Consider the following 23,765-nt stretch of genomic DNA (forward strand, 5'->3'; position numbering starts at 1 on the left):
AGGAATTCAGTTAGCATTTTAACACTTCAAAGTGTCCTCATCTTGGAGTCAATGCTTTCTTCTCTTTTGTTTGTGTTTAGATTCCTGACAAAGGGCTGTGGTTAACCAAATATCACTTTTTGTTCTACGCCGAACATTAGCCACCTTTAGATTAGCTGTGGTGACTTGAAGTCATGCGAGGCTGATGCAATGTTAACTTCCGGGCGGCCTATAAAAAAAAAGGGCATTGCTGCACGACTACGTTAAAGAATGAGAAAAGTCCATGAACAGGGTTGGGAGAGGTCGACTGTAATGCTGAATGAGAGCAACAGATGAGTGACACAGAGAGAAGATGAGTGACACAGAGAGAAGATGAGTGACACAGAGAGAAGATGAGTGACACAGAGAGAAGATGAGTGACACAGAGAGAAAAGAAGTGAAGATGTGACGGTCTTTTCTTTACCCTGGGCATCCTCTTCTTGGACTGAGGCAGGTTCAGCACTCTGTGGTTGGTTTTAGCTGGATACTCCCCATTAATGTCCTCTGGTTTTCCTGAACCTGGAATATAAACAGTGTCACATTAGATGGATGAAATAGATAGATATTTACTTTATTTTGATGGATACTTTATAGGTTTAAATTAAGCTCATAACAATGTACTTCAAATGTTTTAACATCACATACTACTGACATCTACATTTAAATTAAGCATCTAGAAAGGTTTCCAATAAAATAATGAGGATGTCTTGAAGCAGGGGGTTGGACATGATCATTTAATTTAAAAAGGGTAGGTTAGAAATAAAGCAAATTGTTGGAACCAAGAAACATGTTAAGGTACAAGGTACATTTTTATGATTTGCTTATCTTCACGTTCCCAGAACAGTTCTTTTAGTACATAGACTCAGGTAATCATATTTACATACACATTTGAGATACTTAACTTGAGTATTTTCAGTTTATGCTACTTTATTTAAGTGCGGTTTTGAACGCAGGACTTTTTGAGTATTTTTACTATGTATTTGTAACAGGTTTATCGCCAAGTAGGTTAACAGATACAAGGGATTTGTCTTGGTGTTTTTGGGGCAAACATAAACATAAAAACAATGATAAAATGTTTGAAGAAAATTATAATAACATTAAAATATATCATTATTCGTATTGAGTATGGATGAAGTATAGGTATACCCGTAAAAGGTAAAATATAATAAAATATGTGCAGTTACAATGTGCAGAATTCGGAGGGTTAAGCAGGACTGAGAGTATTAGGATGAATTGTTGCTATGAACAATATCTGAGTACGTCTTGAACCACTGCTTAGAGTTTCTTCCTCACCAGTCTAAGTGAAAGAATGAATCTTGATTTAAATCCAGGGCTCTGACCAGATGCTCAGAGGTATTTATGTTCTCTGAGCTGAAAGGGAGGGTTTCCTTTTTGGGATGCTGAACATTTTTCACATTGAGAAGTTACAAAATAACATCTGATGATCTACTCCTAAGCTATCTTTGCATAGAACAATCAAACAGTTTTATATAGTTGATGACACAGCTCCTAGTGGTTGTATCCACAGAAACAGCAATACCAATTTCACCAGGATTGTCTTATTATATTAAAAGTCTATAAAAATGCTCCACTGAAGATAAATGAACCCCCCGCCTTTCAGAGGTGTGTATTACTCTGTGGTGACAGCAGTGTAGGTGACACAGAGGTCCACAGGACATTACCATTAAAGCATTTGAAATTAAATGTGGTGTGACAGGAGCTGAGGGCCTCCAGACTTATGCAGAGTGACGGCTTCCACACACATAGCGCACATACCAGTCATGTCTCTGGCAGGGACTGACCTGACCACGGTTGTATAACGTGCAACCCTAGCTCACACACTGGATAAAATAGTCCCTGAGCCTCAGTTAAGTAAAAAACAACCGGATCTGTACTTTAACAGAATGTACTGAACACTGACTGTGACCTCTGTTAGCTGCTTTACATTTTATTAGAGTTACATTACATGTCGTTTAGCTAAAGCTTTACTCAGATGCAACTTACACATACTTTAAAGAGGACATATTACGCTAAGTTTGAGGTTCATAACTGTATTTTCTGTCTCTACTGGGACATGTTTCCATGCTTTAATGTTCAAAAAGCTCTTTATTTTTCTCATACTGTCTGTGCTGCGGCACCTCTTTCCACCCTCTGTCTGAAACCAGAGCCCAGTCTGCTCTGATTGGATGGCTGGCCGGCTCTGTTGTGATTGGTCAACTGCTTACAGATGTCCCACCCTTTAGCCTATCACGTACAATGTGTTGGAATGCTAGCCAATAGAAGCGTATTTTATAGTGATGTCATCATGTTAAGAAAGTAAACAAAGGAGAACAATGGATGAGTTTAGAGGGGGGGATTTTAGCCTTTGCAGACCATTTACATGCACTAAATATCATAGACTGCAGAAGAAACTTGGGTTAAGTGTCTTACCCTGAGCTGGGGATTGAACCACTCTGCTACAACCCCCAGTGGTCCGTAATCTCTTAAAATGTAAATAGGCAGTATTCTGTGACTTACACTGATATTTTGAGTACTGTTTCGCCCTCGCTGTTAGTGAATGAAGGTTGAGGACATTCTGTATTCACAGTTATTTTTGGTCAGGTATAATGTTACGCGCTTTCTTGGGTGGTTAGTTTAAAAATGTAACTGTGCACTGCATAACTCCCCTGGGTGCTTCCCCACCTACTTGTTCTGGATGGCTAGATTCATGTATCATACAGTGAAGTGGATTTGTAAACTAGCCATTTCCTTTTAGTCAAACTGGGACTGAAAACTGCTGTAGACCACATACACATAAAAAAGTATTACCAAGCCACATCGATTTTTGGAACTATTTCATATAAAACACCATATGTTCCCCTTTTTTCAATAGTCTGAAACTTGGTATAGATAGAAATCCTTCAAGAGAGTATGGAGGTAGATTTGTCTAAATACTATTTGTGTGTACACATCAACAATGAGGGTGTATCTGTTAATGTAAAAACACCTAAATATATATCTAAAAATATGTTGCACATTTAAAACCGATCTGCACAACAAAACAAAAAACTAAATGTTCAATCATAAGTACATCAAATGTATTTCCAAGTAAAGGAAGTCAATTGTGCATTTTACATTTAGCAGTTTCAATCAGACATTTGTGAATGCAGGCTCTATTTGTGGATACAAATGCCTTTTGTGGATTTGCATTTTAAATTTGAGACTTCAATCTACTTCAATCACTCGGCCAGTTTCGGATAGCATAGTGATGGCCTGCTGATGGACTGGTTTCATAACTTCAAAGTAAAAGCAAGCAGTGTAGTTACTGCATTTTATTCTTTTAAATAACCAGCTGCTTGTAGCTGCAATCTTTATTTTAGTATGTAAATGTGACACAGTGAATATCAGTGAGTGTTTACTGTTTCTTTGTATATGATCTAGAAAACACCTTCGTTTATATTTCAGTTTGAGTTGGCTTATTAATTCAGTTTGCTGTACTTTGCCTCAAGCTACAGCAAACTCATCCTTAAGGCTAGTTTCATGTATTCGACGGGTAAGTCCCTAAGCACTTCAATTTTAATTTAGTTTGAAATAATAATTACTCAGCAATTAAGTGTATGTAAACTTTGTCCAATCTAGTTAGGATAGCCCCATAGACTTTTTTGGCCCCTACCATCTACAGATGCTACGCAGATATGAACAGAGCACCCTCAAATAGTATTGAGACAAATCTACCTCTATACAAACGTATGCAAAGTTGCTCGACCCTCTTTTGACAGTCTGAGCAGCAATAAGACTGACCATTGTTATTTTCTTGGAGTTCCTGAAGGCCTCGTAGAACTTGGAGAGGTAGAGAACCATCAGCAGCTTGTCAGGTTCAGCCTGCAGCCATCTCCTTCCCTCTCGCCACCGGCTGGATGCCAAACTCTCGCTCAGCCACGTCAAACGCCAGTTGGTTGTTCCCTGCCATGTCCTCCTCGTTAAGAGAGTCAAAGTCACTGACGAAGAACAAAGGTGAGTGATGGTTAGTGTTCTGGTTTTTATCCTCCATATTCCTGGCGCTGAAGATGGTGTAGTGACACATGAGGAAAAGATCAACATTAAAGGGGATGTTTATGTAACTGATTTTGATGATGTAAGTGATGAAGAATTATAAAGCAATCTCATGCAAAGACTATATTAAAGCTAGGGTCGGTACAATTAGAGTAACCAGCAAGAGTAGGCTTTAGATTTCAATTTACCCCACCAGAAAAAAGCAGCATCGCTTTCCATCCTAGTTTATTACAGAATTATGTGATAGTCTATACTTATATATCCTTATTCAGTTCCTTGGTATTTAGTCCTTGATTTCTTTATATTTGAAATATTCCAAACTTTTATATATAATCCATATTATTTTTACACTTATTTGAAAAGGAGGAAGGTCGCTAGGGAATGCTTATATGTCGAATTATCTTGCTTTCTGCCGTTTATGATAACGTGAACAGTGAAAGTAGCTTTCTTAAGGAAACAAATATAAGTTAGCAGCATGTTTGCAAACATACACAAAAAGAGGTGCTAAAAAGATGAAGGATAATAAAAGAGGAAACTGCTGAATGACTAAAGTAGGCAGAAGGAATGTGTTTTTGTATAGACTTTTATCTATAGGTTAGAGACACTCATGCCTGAGTCTTTACTAGCTTATATTTCTAACTATATTGTGATTGATTTTATTAGTTGTGTAGATTTTTATGAATGATACATTATGTTTTTCTTTTTTCTTCTCAGTTATCTCTTGCAAAAGAAATCCTTATCTTAATAAGATTTCCTGGTAAAATAAAGCCTAACTGACCAACTCGTGTTTCTAAAATGCAATTTTCTTTTGTCATGCTAACTTATATGACTATTAGCTGATTAGTTCAGAATAAGCCAGTCTGGACAGGTGGCTCTTCACAGGCCTTCCAAGGCCTGATTAACTGCCAAGAGTTCTGTGTTTTCATTGTGCCTTTGTGTGTGTTCTTACATGAGCTCAGGCCTCTGGCGGTGTATGAGCGCACACAGGGCCAGGCCGTTCCGCCAGGAAGAGGTAAGATCTGTGATGTTTACTCCTCTGTAGCCCTGAGTCTGCTTCTGACACCAGGTCAGCAGCCGGCCAGGATGCACCTCGGACTCTGCACGGTACAATGAAACCAACAATAGTGTCAGAAATGTCCTGTCAGGCTGGTTAACAGCAGTGGCGGCTGGTGGAGTTTCCTCCAGAGGGGGCTATAACTCCAAAATGTATAAAAATTTTAAAAAAGCATGCATACATGTACTAAGGTATCAAACGAGTGTATTTACATAAATGAAAACAACAAAAACAACATTATAGATAGATAGATAGAAGTGCAAAGAGAAACAAGTGCGATATATAGAGTATGTACAGTATATGCAGTTAAGAGTGATTATGTAAAGATAAGGGCAGTATAAAAAGGTGGGAATAGTTGGCATAGTATAAACAGATGTAGTATGAACAAATATACAGATGTGCTATATTACTATACAGATGGCCAATATACATATATAATAAATATCTATCTATCTCTCTATCTATCTCTAGATATATCTCTATATCTATATATTTAAATAACATATATCATATAACATGGACAATACACATACTTTATGACAGAAGGCTGTGACGTCAGCCCCGCCGCCAAATCCAGCTGCATTCAGCTCGGGGCGCAGGAGAGGTGCGCCCCAACATCGTCCTATCTCTTGTATTGAAGAGGAGCTACTGCGCATGTACAACTTTTAACGAGAGTCTATGGGCAAAGATTCCTGCGCCCCAGGGCGGAAATACGTCACCAATCAGACAATGTCAACGAACGAAACAACTTTACTCATCATTAACTATGAAATATTTATCTTGCACATCTAAAAAAATATATACATATATTTCAAAATATTTTTATTTTATTATTTCATTTTTATTTCATTTTTTTATGTCTTATTCAAGGAAATGTGGTGAGAGGTGAGTGGTGGGGCGGCGCCCTAGCGCCCTCTATTGGCCAGCCGCCACTGGTTAACAGTGAGTTTCACATACAGCAGTAATTGCATCATTCCGCATTTGAACCTTTAGGTTCCACTTGAGCCTTGTGACTCACAGATTTTGATCAACTCCCATGCTCAAAGCAGAGTAACTTCGACAGAAAATTCCCAAACGGAGCAGACATTCAGGTCAGGGCACTAACTGGCCTACTTAAAGGATCTGCAGCAATCGCTCTGATGTGCTTGGAAATGCGTAACTGTAATGTCATGGCAGGATTTCTTAGTTGGTGTGTGACGTTAAGGAATGGAAATTTGTCTCATGGTTCATTTAACTTTGTGGTTTTTCTTAAGGCTGTAATTTGCAGTGCTGTTTCGTGTTGTATTAAAGGGGGTTTCTCATATTTAGCCCACCTCTTTGATAAAAATGGGATGGATTAAATATTAGAAACATCAAAATGAGTTAATAAACACCTCCTCAAAACACTTTAAACACAAAAACTATAACCTCAATATATCTGCAAAAGAAACTGCCAGTCCTCCATTGCCAGTCTTTCATGGTGTCCCCCAGGGTTTAGTACACGGTCCCCTCCTCATATCCTTTACATCCTTCCCCTAGGACAACGTATCTGCCAACATGGCATATTTTTCCTCGCTATACCAATGATACTACATTTTATCTCTCCAAATTGTACTGATTTAAAATCAAGGAAACAAAATAACTTTATCCAGCTAGTAAGCTGATCAGTTTGAAGATAAGTGTATCAAATAGTCTTTTAGCTGAATGTTTTGGTTACACAGTCTCACAACTTCTTGGGAGCCTCACTGTTTTCAAGAAACAGCAATATGCATGTTCGTTTCCTGTGTATAAGATCAGATTAACCCACTGTATAGTACTTGACCAGCATTAAACAGGAAACACGATGAAGTTAGCGACCAAGCAGCATTATCGGCTGAAAAGCCAGATACTTTTCTCTGTCTGGAGACATAAACAGAGCTAAAAGGAAAGCAAATATTGGAATTCCATTCATCAGGCAGCCAGACACATAACTATAAGCCTTAAATCAGTAATGGGTGGTTTAACTACACAATGATTTGTACCTCTAAGGGAGAAACCATTGGACCAAAAAATACTTTTCCCCATTGACTTACATAGGGAAAGAGACGTCTCTAAATCAATGTATAATTTTTTGCAAAGATTGCCGGAAGACCCAGGGAAGATCCGTTTTTTTTTGTCCTGAGAGTCAGGCCATTATGGCTTCATGCATCACTGAGCATCTTTCATAAGAATACATGTAAATGGGCCCCGCCTTAAATTCTGTGTACAGTTCTCTTTATACATCCACTGTCCACCCTGCTGGTGCAGATTAGACCAGGTCAGCACATGTCTGTTGGAGGTGGGGTATTGGACTCTCATGTGAATGTAATGTTATCCGGATGTATTCTATGACCAAGTGTATTAGCGTGTGACAGAGATAAGGCTAAAGCTTGCCCTCATTCACTAAGATGGCACTACAAAAATGTCCATATACTTTCAGGAGTTCACTGGGGTTGGTGAAAATACAGAATGTTAAAATAGCACAGCCTTTGTTAAAGCTATCATGCGTCGTTGACCTGCTGAGTCAGTGTAAAGTAATCTCTCATGTAGTTTTAATGGGGCTGCATGTCAATGGTGGCTCATGGGAGGATCAGATTACCGCTGCAGCATGACAGGGGGCTTTAGAAGACAGTCCCATGTGAGCGGTTGGCAGCAATCCTCACTGTCACTACTTTGTCTAATAACATTGATTCATCTATAGTCTTCAGTGTGTTTTCATAGCAAAAATAACTAATATAATACTTTCCCTATAAACATTTTATGTAGGTTTCATTTCCAAATACTTTGTGGTTCTCGATTCTGACTCATTCATTCGTCAGAGATATATATTTTCCTTCTCATATTTTCCCGCACCATGAGACTCAATGTATCAGTCAAAAATGACAGACTGATTGGTTGGGGGTTTAAGGAAAATAGACGGCTATTTTGCAGCTCACCTCTTTTGGACAAGTTTGCTGATCTACGTGTGGGTCCTCCTCTTTCCACGCGACATGAGTCTTGTTGGCCATCAATGAACAGGTGACGCACCTGAAAGAACAAAATGGGGGATATATAGAGAAAGATTTGAGATTGTAAATGATTTTAAGTTGATAACACAATCACAGAAACACTTTTAAAAGCAAACAGTGGGATTTAAGGATTTGCAGTTGACACAAATCCAACACAAAAGCGGGAAACACTTTGCTATATACTTCTTTAAAAAAATGTGTACTAGCTGTTGATCCCAATGCAGAATCTGTAGAAAGAACAGTTAAAAAACATGTATGAGCTTTAGTTCCCAGAAGCTTTTATTTTAGGTATGTGCTAAATTATAAACATACGAGTCACTTCCAAGATCCAGCATGCACAATGATAGAACATCTTTCTTTATCAATCAAATAAGATTAAAGATTTGAATCCAATATTATTAAAATAGATCCATGTTTCTTAATCTTTGGTTTTCCTTTCATTTCTGGCTTTAAACAAATGCAGATTTTATGTGCAAGGGCATCTGCATTTTCTATACTAACATACCATACAAATAAAGTTTATGAATATTAAGTAAGTGTAGGACTGACCTGGTGTGGGCGCACACAGCTGGAGTTGAGGTTGGGGTAGCGGGTGGCAGGGTCAATAGCGTACTGTTCAAAGTTTTTACTGATGTTCTCTGTGGTGGTCTGAGGCAGCAGGCGGTAGATACTCTCCCTGAAGAACAATATATAACCTTCAGAACTACGCTGCAACAATCTGTTTAAAGACAGCAAATGCTGAGGCCAACCAAAAACCCCCAAAATGTACATTTACAACTGTAAACAATGACGTTTAACATGAAACATACATCACTGGTACATCAACATGACATATCCAGACTTCCCTTTGATTACTGACATTCTACTTTTTGGCTGGTGATTACAAGGTTACAGTGTGACATGAAATACCCAAAGAGAAGTCATGGTTCCCTTCAAAGCTGGCATGGTTGATTAGAAGCAAAGATCATAGAGACAGTAGAAGAAAGAAGTGTAAACTTCGATGGCCGCCTGAATTTAAATGTTTCAGTGTAGGGAATGGGAAATCGTGGTGCATTACGGGGCGGACACGGCCTTTAATTGAAAAGGGTTAATGATGCTACGCTCTGGGTGATGTTAAGTCAGCAGGACGCGTTCTTTGGTATCCTTCAAAGATGGCCGAATGGCTGATGACGTCACATTAAATGAATGACCATCAGAGTAAAAACTAAAGATTGTGGTGTTTTTTTTTCTTTTACTGTTTACAGTTTTCTATTAGTGTGTGTAAGATCCTTGTTTGTTGACTGTGAAAGTCCTGTTCAGTTTTACCTTACCCTGCCCTGACCTGCAATTAAAGGTATTTTCGGTTTAAACCTTCGTCCTGCTTTTGGGTCCACCTTGCACTGCCTCCACATTACACCCTGACAAGTGACAACTGCAGGATGTTGAACTTAACCCCACATACCTCTCAGCCAGGATCTCCAGGGGACTCCTGCCCTGTGCCCAGCCCCTCACCATCCAGGCACAGTCGAATGCTGCCAGGAAACCCCGAGCACAACCTGTTCCCATCGGCCAGAAGGGCTGAAACCAGAGAACATGACGTCAGCATAAGCTAGAGTATCAAACAACTCTGACAACAGTCACTGCCGCCTCGTACCTCCAGCAGACTGTCTCCCACCAGAGCGACCAGCAGCTGGTGTCCGTGTTTCTTTCTGATCAGGGCGGCGTTTTCCGAGGCGTACATGCTGGTGAAGTCAAACATGGCAACATCCGGCTGCCCGTAGTGGTTGATGGCGAAGTCAAGGGATGGAAGCTGGTAGTTTGTGCCGAAGTCTGCTGCCTCACGGGCATAGGAGAGTAACGCTTCCTGGTTGACATTGTCAAGACTCAGCAGCCGCTCCGTTTCTATGTAGTCCTGTGTTTCGACAAGGGAAAATCATCCAATCCTTTTATTGAATATTGTAATTATAAGCCCAAATATCACAACATTCCACTCTGCCTCAAGGGGCTTTTCATTCTGCCCAGCATCCAGAATGACTCCAAATCAATTAGTCTACTGGATGTGTAAACAGACCTGTCAAAATAAACGCTATAATAACACGTAAGCGAGAATTCCTTTTAACTGCCCTGTATGGTGAGCAGAAACAAACTTAACATATTATTAATAAAGATCAATATGAAGGTTAAATAAGAAAATGCTCATGGTCCAAGCAAGGCGAACCATTGCCCCTCCGCACTTTACTCCACTCACCTGATATACCGTCATGAAAAGATTTGTATTTAAGATCTAAAATTTAGATCTTAAATACAAATCTTTTCATGACGGTTAGATTCTAAATGAAGGCTGTGATTTAAGATGGCCGTGGTCCAATAATGGCACAGGAAGTTTGGAAGGAACCTTTGTCCAACCGTAGTTACATCCTTGAACCAATTTGGGGATGTATTTAGTATGATGTCATCGCAAGGTGTTGACATGATGCATCTTATCCAACAAAAGAAAATGTCCTCAGGAGCAGCATGGCCGGTTGGACAGAGACATAGTTGATATTTTTCTAGAACTATCATGAAAAATCTGACAAAATGTAATTGAGATGGAAAACACTAAGTGAACAGCAAGGCAGGTGTGTGTGTGTGTGTGTGTGTGTGTGTGTGTGTGTGTGTGTGTGTGTGTGTGTGTGTGTGTGTGTGTGTTCCCATACACAAAAAGGAGAGCAAGTTTCTAATTAGAGCCTGTTTCGTTATAATCCACTGTGCAGGCCGCACTGCCAAACTACCCTGGTAAACACACTCATTCCTGTCAACCCCTAAGAAGTTGACTCTCAGCCTCTAGGTTTTAAATATAGGATTTGTGTGTATTTCTGGCCTCTCAGTGTGTGTTTCAGGCTCTATTATTATTTTCATAAGAGTTGCCAATATTTATCATTAGATGTGACTCTATGGACTGGTACCTCCTTATTTGGTTTATCATTATCTCGGCCAGGAGACCATGTATTGAGTAAAGATGTGCATGTGTGTGCATCTCTATCTGTCCATGACTAATCTTGCATGCTATCGGACCCATCGACCTCATTAAGGTATTTGAAATGACATACTGTGATTCAAGGCGCTACCTAGCTTCCATATCAGAGACGTGGTTCAGAGTTATTTAGAAGATGTTGCTTATAGTAATGCGTTTTGATTGGGGTGCATAAATAATCAGATTCATATCGCGGTAATGATTTCAGATTCCCACAAAGATACGAAAATAATCTGTTACCATTTAAAATGCATTTCCTAAGCTAACAGCCAACCACAGGGGGCGATGAAGACCAACATGTAAACCCTTTTAAATTATTCCAAACTTATTGTAAACTCACATTTATGATGACCCCTTTGTCCAGCAGACTCTGCTTTTTCGCCGTCATGACAAAGTAGTGGGTGTGGTCTCTGTAGTAAACTATGTTCTCCAGGTCAATTCCTGAAACAGGAGCAGAAAAACAAACACTACTTTAAAGGCTGTAAAAAGGCCTAAGAGTGGGAGCAACAAACAGACAGGCCAGCATTGTGTACAACTCAAACAGAGTAAATGGGTTGCTGGTGGTAGATTTTTTTTCACCTGTCTCCTCCCTGAGTTCCAGAAAGAACTTCTGGTTGAAGATGAAGGCCACACCACTGATCTCCTCCACTTTGGCCTCTGCCGTAGTGTTCCTGTTGACAAAGTTAGCCGTGATGGCGATCGCCAACTTCCCTCGAAACTCTTTGCGACCAAAACCTGCCGGGAGGGGAAGGAAAAATGAACCATGAAGAGGAAAAATTGAGGACCAGACACAAGCAACAAGCACACACAGATTAATAGGCTGATCCAAACCAAATGCAACCATGAGATTTAATGACAACCCTAATCCCAACCCTAATTTGATCCTTACCCTAACGCATCACATTTATCACACAAACTTGGACAGAGTTACACAAATTACAAATAACATAAACAACTTTCCAAGAGTAAACTAACATAGCACCCACATACAAACTACTAGGCCTCCACTTCAATGTATTTTAAAACTAGACCCCCTTTTCCCAACCGCTTTCCTCAGCATCCATGAGAAATGTCATTGGGTTATGGAAATATGTGTAGAATAACAGAGTAGAATAAGGCCCCCTATATTTTTTGCCCACTTATGTTTACAGAACTAAAGATATCTCTCGACTGGGATTGGCTCTTTCTCGTCACATGACAAGCGGTGTGTCCTGCTCCATTCCAAAAGTCGAAGTATTTGCAACTCTGGGCGCCCTGGTTGGGCCTGGCCACGCCCTGAATATAAGGCACTTTGCAGCTTCCATTATGAGCACGCATCTCGATTGAAAACAATGGAAATGAGCACACACAAAAACATCGACGTATACGGCCCCTAAAAAATACACTGCGTTGCTAAAATAATCCAACTACGAAAACTACAATTTTCAGTGGATGGATTTTATTTTTCGTTTGACGACACGACTGGTTGTTTCCATAAGGGGACACAATCTTAGTCACTTTATGTGTTGCCGCAAGGCCTTCTGGGACAGCATTATTTCCTTTCCTTGGGCAAAGGATGGTCGGGTATATCCTATGCTAAAGGAGATAACAAAGGAAGCATTGAAGCTCCTTTCTTGTGATCTAGATAATTGCAAAAGCCTAGGCACTTCCTGGTAATTTCACTCAGTGAGAAAGCTTCCTGACCTTTAAAGATTGTTCAACTGCAACTTTTCTCTCAGAAGTTTTTTTGAGCCAGATCAATCACCATAATTAACACCAACTCCTGTTGTGAGTTCTTTCCTTCTTGCTTACCTTCCAATGTGTTTTTGCGTCCGTCAGCTCCAATCACCACATCAAAATCAAAGTCCGACAAAGGATGGCTGGAGGGCCGGACCTCTGCGCGCCAACCAGGACCTGAGGAGGAATACAGCAAAGCATTTGGGCCCACTTCAAATGGATTATATGGTCTAACATCACATTCACATTATCTAAAGAGAGTGTGAGTAAATATCTTGTGTCTAAAGGAGAGTCAGATGATACGAGGCTGGGGCAAAGGTCTTTGAAAACTGGAGGACAGTTATAATATACTCTGAACTCTATAGGGTTTCTTGTGGTAGGATGTTTTTGGGACCACATAAGGTTTTTGTGGGGATTCCTTAACTGCTGTATAGCAGCAACAGTGTATTGCTTATTATTCTTGGTAGACCACTGTTTTCACTGTGTTCCATGGTGCTTTAAATAATTAAAAACGTCCCCATACCCCATATTTAGGACACTCAAAATACCACAAAAATGTAGCTACCAGCAGACTCTATCATTAGGCTTTTTTCCACAGAGTTTGCTATAAACCCTGCCAGTGCAAATGCCTCCTCTCTAAGAAACCTTGTGATCACTTTAACATATGTATTGCTTTCCATTTATAGACTGGCTGATATGCAGGAGAGTCCCTGTGTCACCGCCACTCGTGACCCTTTCACATACCGATAACAGCACACACACACACACACACACACACACACACACACACACACACACACGCAGACTCACCGTCCTCAGCCTGCTCTGCTGGTGGCTCCACAAGCTTGACAAACTCAACGTTGACATGGATTTCCACTCCCAGAATCAGACTCACTTTTAGGAGCATCAGCTGGAGCTGGCGGATACCTGCAGTGGAAACACATCAATACACACACGCTGGTATAGTACAACCAAAAAGCACTCAACTCAAGGTTAGCACTAACTGTAGGTGCACACATACAAATAGGCATTTTAGCCTTTGCAAAACATTTGCCTGCACAAAAACCTATATAACAACAACAGGAGATGGAAAACCCCCCAAAACATAATAGGAGCCCATTGATTTTTAGAGCCGGGCCTTCTTTCCTTTATTTCTGTCTATGAATTCTAGGGTTTAGACTTTTGTATATTCTTTCATAAAAATTGCCTATGTGATTGTTCTAATTAAGTATATGTGTATATGACGCCTAAAAAAGAAAAATGTATAGCTCTTTAACTGTATGAACAAAAACAGAGCAGTTCATGGGATATTTGTTTTCGATACATTTCTCTCTGGTGTTTCCCCTCGTGCACTGATGGGGTCTACGGACAGAGGGGGGTGTATGCTGTAAACTGTAAAGTGATCGGAGACAAATGTTTAATTTGTAATATTTGGGCTATATCATTTAAATATGACTGATTGGTGGTATATGGGCAGCAGCAGGGCAAATGTGTGCTTTCGTTAGCTACCTCTATTCCTACTGACATACTGCACCATATGCCACAGGTTCTACCTGCTGTAATCTCCTCACAAAGCTATAAATACCCCAGTTTGAGCTGAGTAGTTACATTTAACTACAACTGTTATAGCACTGAGCAGGGTGTAGCTTTAAATACAGAACGTGGCCCCCCCACATATTATAGTGTGTTTATCATGGCTTTACAGCTTTCAAAAACTGTACAGTTGTCCATGTTATCTGCTTCTGGACTGTTAATATTTAAATCTTTCTTCAGGAGATGTATGAACTAAATGTTCCTTATTCTAACATGTTTATGTATATACTTTATATTTCTAACTGAATTCAGTGATTTAAAGTTATTTTATTTTTCAGTATTGAAGTTGAAAATGGTTGTCTATAATCTGTACCTTAGGTCAAATCTGGCTGGTATTGGGGGCTTGATATTAGAAACGGTTAATTTTACAGCGACACACAAAAGAAGAAAGTAATCAACGAGAAAAAGTAAAAACGGTTACTCTATTTGATACGGGATCTACTTAAAAATAATAACCTGATACAGTTTACCGGATCAATGCATGATATTCAGTCATATACTAAATGACAGAAATGAGTTTAACAGCACAATATTGTCTATCCTCCTAATGCAGACCCTAACCTCAATCTCAAAGCGCACAGATTGGTGCATTTACCCTAAAAATGCTAAATTAAAGTTGAATTGTTCTTTAGTTATTCCAGTCATTTTTCATTTTGCAATACATCAAAAGCAATATTGAAACTTTTAACGTATTTATTTAAAAGTGAAAGTGCAATACAAATATTATGTCACACCTACGGATAATCATTATTAATAACCATGACCTCAATATTGATCAAATTATTGACGATCATTTTGGCCGTAGGTAATGTATATTTAGTGAGTAGACATGAAGTGGATTTTCCCTTTTATTCATCAAAAGCTAAGAAATGTGGAGGTTTGAAAAGGTATGTGTAAACTATATTACATGTTTATTGGAATATATAATTAATTCGACTTTAGTGGAACCCTCCTGACGCCCATCATTAAGATTAAAACAAAGTGTGGCACATGTTGGATTACACAGAAGTGAACTTCTTTATATTCAGAATACCGTAGCAGATGCTTCCCCAGCTGCAGTATGACATGGCTGAACTTATGGATGAGAAGAAGTGACTGCTATTGGCTGATAATCAGAGGAGCTTATCTTTCGGACGAGTTATTAATAAATGACACAGTCACATAAGCTGGAGATGACGTACAATGGAAACATCCCACTAGGCAGATAGAGACTGAAGAGACTAAGCTGAGGTAAATATCTTCTCACAGGTCACACAATAGACAAATACCAGCCCTGAAATGCAAAATGGCAAATATTGAGAGCATAATTTAGGTAGTTACCTGTGGTCATTTTTGGTATTAGGTCATTTGAATGTAATCTCTTTTAAATCAGGAAGTTGGTTTTATAGTCTCCAAACTAAAGTTTTAGGTAAGATTGTGATTTTTTCATGTAATTATGATTATCTTTGATGGAAAGTGTCACCTAAAGCAGTGGTTCCCAACCTTTATTGTCTGGTGTTCCCCTTGAGCTGGTCTCCATTCTATAAGAACCCCCTCACTCATCTGTAATGGTTTGCCTACATTTTTTCTTGTGCTAAACCCTTTATATTCATATTCAAACCAACTGATCTTTAAATGAAAATCACTTGTAGAACGCACCATTAATACCAATTCATTTGCATTTGACTTTTACACTTATTGTCACTGAAAGATAATTATATTGAAGACTCAGTTTCACATCTTTTGTTAAGACTACAGCTTTTAACGAGACACCTGAGCTTGATTGTCTTTCAAAAGCTTTGGTGGTTTTGGAGGTGGGACACTAGGCTTATGAAAATTGATTTTAAAATGTCTTTTTGTGTGGGAATATATTGCAATGCTTAATCTTTCTAGGTAACCCCCCTGCAATCTGTAAACCACTGACCTAAATAAATGTTATTACATTTTCCAGATGATTGAATTATATACAAATTATATTGCTTGCTTCCATTCCTTAGATTATGTTCTATTACAATTGAGAGAACTACAGTCATACAAAATCTTTTATGGGTTCGTCAGTATGCCAAGTTATAAAAAAAAGGATTAATATTTCCTGGAATTTTTTCACTAAAACTATTTGTCCTAACAAAAAAAAAGCTCTTACTCCCAAGGAAAACATGAGGAAAAAAGAGACAGGTTTGAAAGTTAACCTTTAGTCAGCTTCCCCTACTTCGCTGTCATTGCCTCATGATGGATGGATTAATAAAGAACCAGAGTAGCTGAGAGAGAAAGACACTCACTGATGTGGTCGATGGAGCCGGCGCAGAACTTTCCATAGAACTTCTTGGCTCCAAGGCCCCTGAGGTCGTGGATGGTGTAGGGCCAGAGGTGGAGCACGTTGTTCCTGGAGAAGGTATCCCTCTTCTCGATCACCACCACCTTACAGCCCAACAGGGCCAGCTCGATGGCCGTCCGCAGACCACACGGACCGCCGCCGATGACCAGGCACTGAATGAAGAAGGCAGAAGATGGTCGAATGGGGGGATGTTAAGGACAAGATGGTAGGAATGTTTCAGTCTGACCTATCTGACCTTAATGAACACAATTAAGAAGCGTAAGATGGAATACCAGCCTTTGCCTTTCCCCTTAATCGTCTTAAGGATTATTTATAAAGCTGCACTAATTCATATTTATATATTTGATTCTTTATGAAGGCCATCATTAGGAATTATAATGCATCACTTTTTTCCAAGCTTCCTAAAATGTATTCTCCTGAAGCCTGTTAGAGAAGCTGATTCTTTCCATTACAAATACTTCTTATACAGTATATTATCGTATCAGTCATCAATTGATGGGGTTTCCGTTGTGAGCGAACTCATTGTAATTGCTTTGATAGGAGCTACACTCCATATTCTAAATAGGAATTGGTTTTGGAGTTTGTGGGCATTGAATGTAGATAAAAAATAAAATAAATGAATCCCAATTAAAGGCTGTTTTCATCTCAAATACCTTTTCTTATTCTAAATTAATCTTATAGCAAAATATAATTAGAACAAACAGGTAATGATCCGCATGTTATGTTATTGAAGGGCTCATTTCAAGGTTCATATTTGTATCTTGTGCCTATACTGGGACATGTCTCCATGCTTTATTTTCCTCGGTACTGCCTGTGCTGCAGCACCTCTTTTCACCCTCTGTCTGAAACAAGAGCCCAGTCTGCTCTGATTGGTTAACTGGCCGGCAACCTCTTAGAGATTTCCCGCCCCTCACCAAATAAAGTACAATGTGTTGGAACACTAGCCAATAGAACCGCGATTGTGAAACAAGTAAAACCCAAAAAGCATAATAGGGCCTCTTTAACCCTTAAGAGTCGACCGTCACGCCGGCGTGATCAGATCCCTTGAACTGTTCATGCCGGCGCTGCATAAAAACAACAGTCCGGACAACATTGCAGGCTGCTTCTGTCGAAATTACTGGCTTGAAACTCTATGCCAGGCTTTGTTTCATCCAAATAGACCGAGTAAAACCGTAGATACGATGGTTTATATAATAATATTTATTAGTAGTAAGTATAAAAAATGGCGATTGAAGAAAAGTGATAGACAAACATTGAGAATTGAGATATAGTTAGATAGATTTAGAGTGTTGAAGATACAACACTTTACAATACTCTCATTGTTGACGGAACTGTGAGTAATGAGTGAAAAACGCCTATGGATGCACCTGTATGGGGTCAGATCAGTCTCATAATACACAAATGCACACAGAAGCATTGACAGCTGACAGGTCAACTTCAACATGGCGTCTAGCACAAGTCTAAAGCACTCATTATACTACTCCGTAGCTACCTGTCAATCCGACTCCGTTGTCACGCAGAGGCTCATGATCATTAACATGAAGTGATAAGTGTCTCTGCGCCAGGCCTGGCACCAGCATAAAATGACTGAGGGGGCTATTTATTTATTATTCAGAAAATAAAGTAATTTAATGTACCCATGCTATTTGTTCATAAAATGTGTATATAGGTTCATGATACCTCATTCAAACTTTTACATTATCATAGTGACATCCCCTGTATATATTTAGCTTAAAATGTTTAGTTGTGCATGTTTGTGTTACCCATATAAAAAATAATATCATTTTGAAAATCCGTTTTTACGTTTTTTGAGTGATTTTGGGTCCAAAATATTCATACAGTATGTCAAAAAAATAACTATCAGGTTATATAGTTGAGGTTGTCCTAAAAAAAAAAGATACCAAACATTGACATGCTAAACATTTCTTAATAGGATTTAGTAAGACAAAAAAAACAGCTTGAAAATGGCCAAATTAGACCCAAGACTCTAAAGGGTTAACATTATGTTTTGGGCCACCCATTAACAATGGATCCAATCGTGTGTAGTGTGAAAGGTGTTTCTGCTGTGACTAACTCAAAGACAAGCTCACAGTTTCCCCAGGTGTACAGACCATAACTACAATGATATAGGTCCCTCTCACCACTCTCATGGACTTGGTTTCTGGCAGCAGCAAACAGCTGGTATTACTGTAAGAGCTCTGAAACTGTACACAACTGTACACTACGTACTTGGCAGACTGCGCCCTGTGTTAGCTTTTCAAGGAGTGAGTCACTAATTATCAGCTTAATCTGCAGCTACCCTCTTCCTTTAGAGAGCTCAAAGCTTTGTTTTTCCACTGTTTTTGGAGAAGAAAAAAAGCAACAAAAAAAATCCAACTTCTCTGCACCGAATAGCAGACAGACACACTAAGGGATCTGTTGAAGCTGATGGAACACTTAGAAGATTAAACCAGATATGTCCGTCAGGAATTAGAGGTTGACCAAAGAGCTACAGAAATTGGACTTTCAAATCTGAATCTGAATAAGAAACAGAACTGGGCCCAGCTACAGGGTCACCATCTCTCTCCAAATAGCAGTTTCTGCCTCATATACTGAGCTGTTATTTTTGGCCAACCCTCAGCCCAGCCCATGTCTGTTAATCTCCCCTCAGCGGGTCCCTGGCCTCTTTCCCCTCCGGATGCCTTATCTTTCCTTCTGATATGAAGGCATTCCAACCGCTAAACATGCTATTTAGACATACATGGTCTGATAACAAGAAAAGTCACCACATAAAATACAAAATATAAGATCTATATGAAATAAAACAAGTATCTGAACATAAGTCCTGTCTTTAGGCCTCTGCGAAATATCACATACTTCCATTTAACTAACATCTGGTGACCACTTTACAAAGATACAAAGCAATTATTAGTTCAACTTACTTCTGATTTACTCAAGTTTTATGCACACAATTTGTTAAATCATCCTCTCCTGGGGCCAATTTGTTGCATAAAACCTCTACACACATAATCTATTTGTCTGATAATCCACAATTACAAAGGTTATCATTTGGTACATAAACGATGTTAGAAAACATACATTTGTGAATGGATGGTTGGGACCTTTGTAAACAACACTTTATTATTTTTTCTTTATACTGAAAATACTAAAAGATGCTACACAGACTGTCCGACCTGTCTCTGTTTTCACAATTCAAAAAACATGGCTGTTTTCCCATGAGCAAGGTTTACTATCAAAGTTCTAAACACATGCTTTTCCTCTTTGGCCTAACTGAAGGTCTTCTTCTCCAAACCAAAATGGTGTCTTGCGTATAACTAAACAGATATTTATCTATGCTGTTGACATGAGAGAAACGTCTCTGTTTTGGGTAGATAGTAAGACAATCTGTTTGGCTTGCAGCTCAGTTTCACTTATACTTTCCTGTTTGTAGTTTTCAGATATCACTGGACTATTTTTTCAGTGGGTCATTTTCACAGCCCAGTACAGAGAAAGCTATTATGACTGACTAGCATGTAAGCAGTTAGCTCCCAGCTAATAGAGAGTAGTCACTTCAGTGTGTCACCATGATTCTTTAAGCACTTATTTCCTGAATATGCACCAAATCATTGCAACTTTCTTGTGTAGTCACGCCAAGGGTGCAACTTGTGAAAAACAATGTGGGTGGGAGCATTTTGATGCAAAGCTGGAAAAAAAGGCTCGGACTATTCTATCGATTACCCTTATTGTGGCCCCTTGTTTGGAACACACCCATCTTTAACTACACCTGTTGAGTTTTTTGGCTGCCTCTTGCACAGTTGTGACGCAATCACAGTATCAAAAATCTTCCCACTGACAGACAGGTGGACACAAAGACGGACAGGGTACCAGGTTTGTAGGGAATGGTTCATAGCCCTGAAGTTTAATGCCCATGGCTCAATTGTGCTGGTGTTATACAAGATCTAGGGTTATTGTATTACCTATTTGTTTGTCTGTTTGGCAGTCAAACAATTCTATAGATGTTTTCTTAGATTAAAAGAAAAGGCTGAGGCCTGAAGATCATTGGTCATTGGTCATTTAACCCTTGGCCGATTTGGCAAATGAGTTGAAAGATGGGTATGATCTGAGCAACTAGCACAGTGGTATAGCTTATCAACTTGCATCACACTGGTGGTCATATAAGAGGCATTTCCTTTATTTTATTTGACTAGAAGTGGGGGGAACCAAGCCATATAAAAGTAGAGAGGATTCAAAAACTCCAATAATGCCAAAAGGCAGTGTTGTAGTACTTGAGTCCAACTTGTGAGCTAAATTTAGAGACTCGTGACTTGACTTGGACTTGAGCACTAATGACTTGAACTCGGACTTGGACTCGCGATGACTCGAAAGGACTCGACTTTGTCATTAAAACCCTGAAGTCGACGAACGCGCCGGCTCATTTTCGCAACGTTTTCGATATGTTTCTATTAAGATTTATGCCATAATACGGCGTAGAAATGTTGCCGGAGTCGGTAGACACTCTTCTTTTCCGTGCATTTTCCCGCGAGATCCTACGTGATTCACAGCCGGAGCTAGGGGGCCAATAATAGAGCTTGACGCATACATCTTTGTGAATGATGTGTGTGTCAAGCTCTCTTATTCGACGTCTAACGCAAAATGTTCCCTCTGTTCGAAAACGATTGAGGAGACAGCGGGGACTACCTCGAATTTCAACCTGCTGTCTCTCTCTCTTACACACTGTCTCTCTCTGTCACCTGCTGTCTCTCTCTCTTACACTAGCTGTCTCTCTCTCTCTCTCTCTTACACTTCCTGTCTCTCTCTCTCTTACACTAACTGTCTCTCTCTCTTACACTAACTGTCTCTCTCTTACACTTACTGTCTCTCTCTCTCTCTTACACATTCTCTCTCTCTCTGTCACCTGCTGTCTCTCTCTCTTACATGGATAGACTAGTTGCATGTTAGACTGACGTGTTCAGTACTTGTTTTCCTGCTGTATTTGTGTTAAAAGCATATTAAATAAAGCACATTAGAGTTTTGTATTTCTGTGAGTGTTATGTTTTTCAAGTTTAACAACATCTTTGCTTAACATTGGTGCTGCCAGCCTTTTTGTAAATAAGCTATTCATGATCAAATGTTATGTATGTGCAAATAAAGCACATTAGAGTTGCATTTTTGTGAGTGTTATTGTTAAGATGACAGGAGTGTAGTTATGAGTACTAGAGTGCGTTAAACGGTAAAATGCATATGAAAGTTCATAGCGTAGTAGTGGACTCGACTCGAACTCGACTTGGACATTTTTTTAATGACTCGGACATGAACATTGGAGACTTGAACCTGGACTTGGACTCCAGGCATAGTGACTTGACTACAACACTGCCAAAAGGTCACAACATTGCTTTCTACCTCTACAGACTGTCTGTATTGTCATTCATGCAGTTATGTGTCATCGAAGGTTAAATATTTGTGGTAGCACATGGACAGGACTACAATCATCTGCTAGTCTTGAAAGATACTGAACTAAACTAGTTTCCTGTGTTTGTTAGTTGCCTCAAACTCTTACCCTGGTGTCCTGGCAGGCTTTGTTCTGGTTGTAGACCTTGTGCTGAGCCCTTTTGTCCAGTTTGGTCCACAGGGCCTTGACCTTCCAGGTACTGACGGCAGCTTTCAGTGAGCTGTAGAAGGTGCTATAGTCCAGAGGATCCAGATCCATCTGCCTGCAGAGGATGCTGAAGGCCTGCAGGGTCCCCTTACAGGTGGATGCCTGCACAAAGTTCTCAAAGAGCATGCTGGCCTGCGCTGTTCGCTCATCCTCCGTCTCACCCATCGGATCCGATGTTCAAATCTCTCACTTCTTGCTTTGTTTCTCTGTTCACTCCTTCCCCACTGTCAGTCCTGGACTCTAATGACGATGTATGTGCCACCGTGCTTAGCCAGATCTGAAAGAAAAAGAAATAACAAACATGTTGATACACAAAGAACTGGAAATACACACTTCTTTGAGCAAACATCCCTGAAGGACTTTTTTTCTAGCCAACAACAACCCTGCAGAGCTCTGATGCTCTAATGAGGGTTTTGAAGTTCAGAGCGGAAATACCTTTACTTTCTGTACATCTTCCAATGAGATTTAAAGACACACTCTTTCCTGCCAACTTTACCAACCACTTCAAATGTTGAAGCCAAAGAAGGCTGTATCCTTATAACTGAAAAAAGTCATTTTAAGTTGTGAATACTAGCAAAAACAGAGAACCATTACCATTGATTTGGAGTTCAGTTCTATCCATCTGATAAATGTTAGTCCAATGAGCACGTTTCCTAGGGAAATTAAGTCTTTTCCGGTCTGAATATAAGGCTTAACCGTACTTGAGCGTAACCAATGAATTGATTCTCTTTCCAAAACTCTCCACACAACAGTGACTCAAGCTATTTGAAGCTGATCCCAAGCGCTTCTTGAATAACATCTCTGTCAAAGCTAAGTAACAGATACAGATTGCTGGAAGCCTCACAGCATTATTCTCACTATTACAGCCATGGAACGGAAGGAATGAGGGTGGTTAGAGATACGGTTTCTCACACAAACACAGATAGGGGTCTGCACGTACACCAGCCCAAATGCACGGACGCATGTCCCAAGAAACTCACATTTCAAATTACTCCCTTTAAGTCCTTGAGTGTCTCAAAGGGGGTCTCAGATATCTGCTACCTTAAGTTTGGCAGCAAGCAGTAGCCTCTCAATTACAATTGCCCCCTGCAGACATGCACATTAACTCCCTCACAGACCCAAATTGTAATTAACCCTTAGACCTTTCATGGTATTTAATGCCCTGCCTAGATCAAGTTTACTTATCCCTTGTTCTGAATTAAAAATGGAACTAATAGGAGCAATAAGCTGATCATGTCTGTTTAGGTAATTGAGTTTTGCCAACGGATGTGGAAGAAGTATTCAGGTCCTTTAGTTAAGTAAAAGTACAAAAACTATGGTCCTAAAATACTCCACTACAAGTAAAAGTCCTGAATTCAAACCTCAAAATATATTTAAAGTACAAAAATGACTCATTCAGCACAATG

At 39.6% G+C, this 23,765-nt stretch overlaps 1 protein-coding gene across 1 annotated transcript in view; it reads right to left on the bottom strand.

Annotated features, from left to right (window-relative positions):
• Window positions 1–23,765, bottom strand: part of mical2b (microtubule associated monooxygenase, calponin and LIM domain containing 2b) — a 65,855-nt gene that overhangs the window by 24,017 nt on the left and 18,073 nt on the right. The window contains 15 exon segments of the mRNA XM_063907343.1: window positions 443–537; window positions 3,799–3,816; window positions 3,819–3,879; window positions 3,881–3,995; window positions 5,000–5,147; window positions 8,038–8,128; window positions 8,659–8,785; window positions 9,551–9,666; window positions 9,743–10,000; window positions 11,442–11,542; window positions 11,681–11,836; window positions 12,893–12,994; window positions 13,628–13,744; window positions 16,669–16,876; window positions 22,261–22,636. Of these exon segments, the coding sequence (XP_063763413.1) occupies window positions 443–537; window positions 3,799–3,816; window positions 3,819–3,879; window positions 3,881–3,995; window positions 5,000–5,147; window positions 8,038–8,128; window positions 8,659–8,785; window positions 9,551–9,666; window positions 9,743–10,000; window positions 11,442–11,542; window positions 11,681–11,836; window positions 12,893–12,994; window positions 13,628–13,744; window positions 16,669–16,876; window positions 22,261–22,524 (1,977 nt within the window). The 5' untranslated portion in view covers window positions 22,525–22,636.

This window comes from Eleginops maclovinus, chromosome 2 (genome assembly GCF_036324505.1).
Source record: "Eleginops maclovinus isolate JMC-PN-2008 ecotype Puerto Natales chromosome 2, JC_Emac_rtc_rv5, whole genome shotgun sequence".
NCBI lineage: Eukaryota > Metazoa > Chordata > Actinopteri > Perciformes > Eleginopidae > Eleginops > Eleginops maclovinus.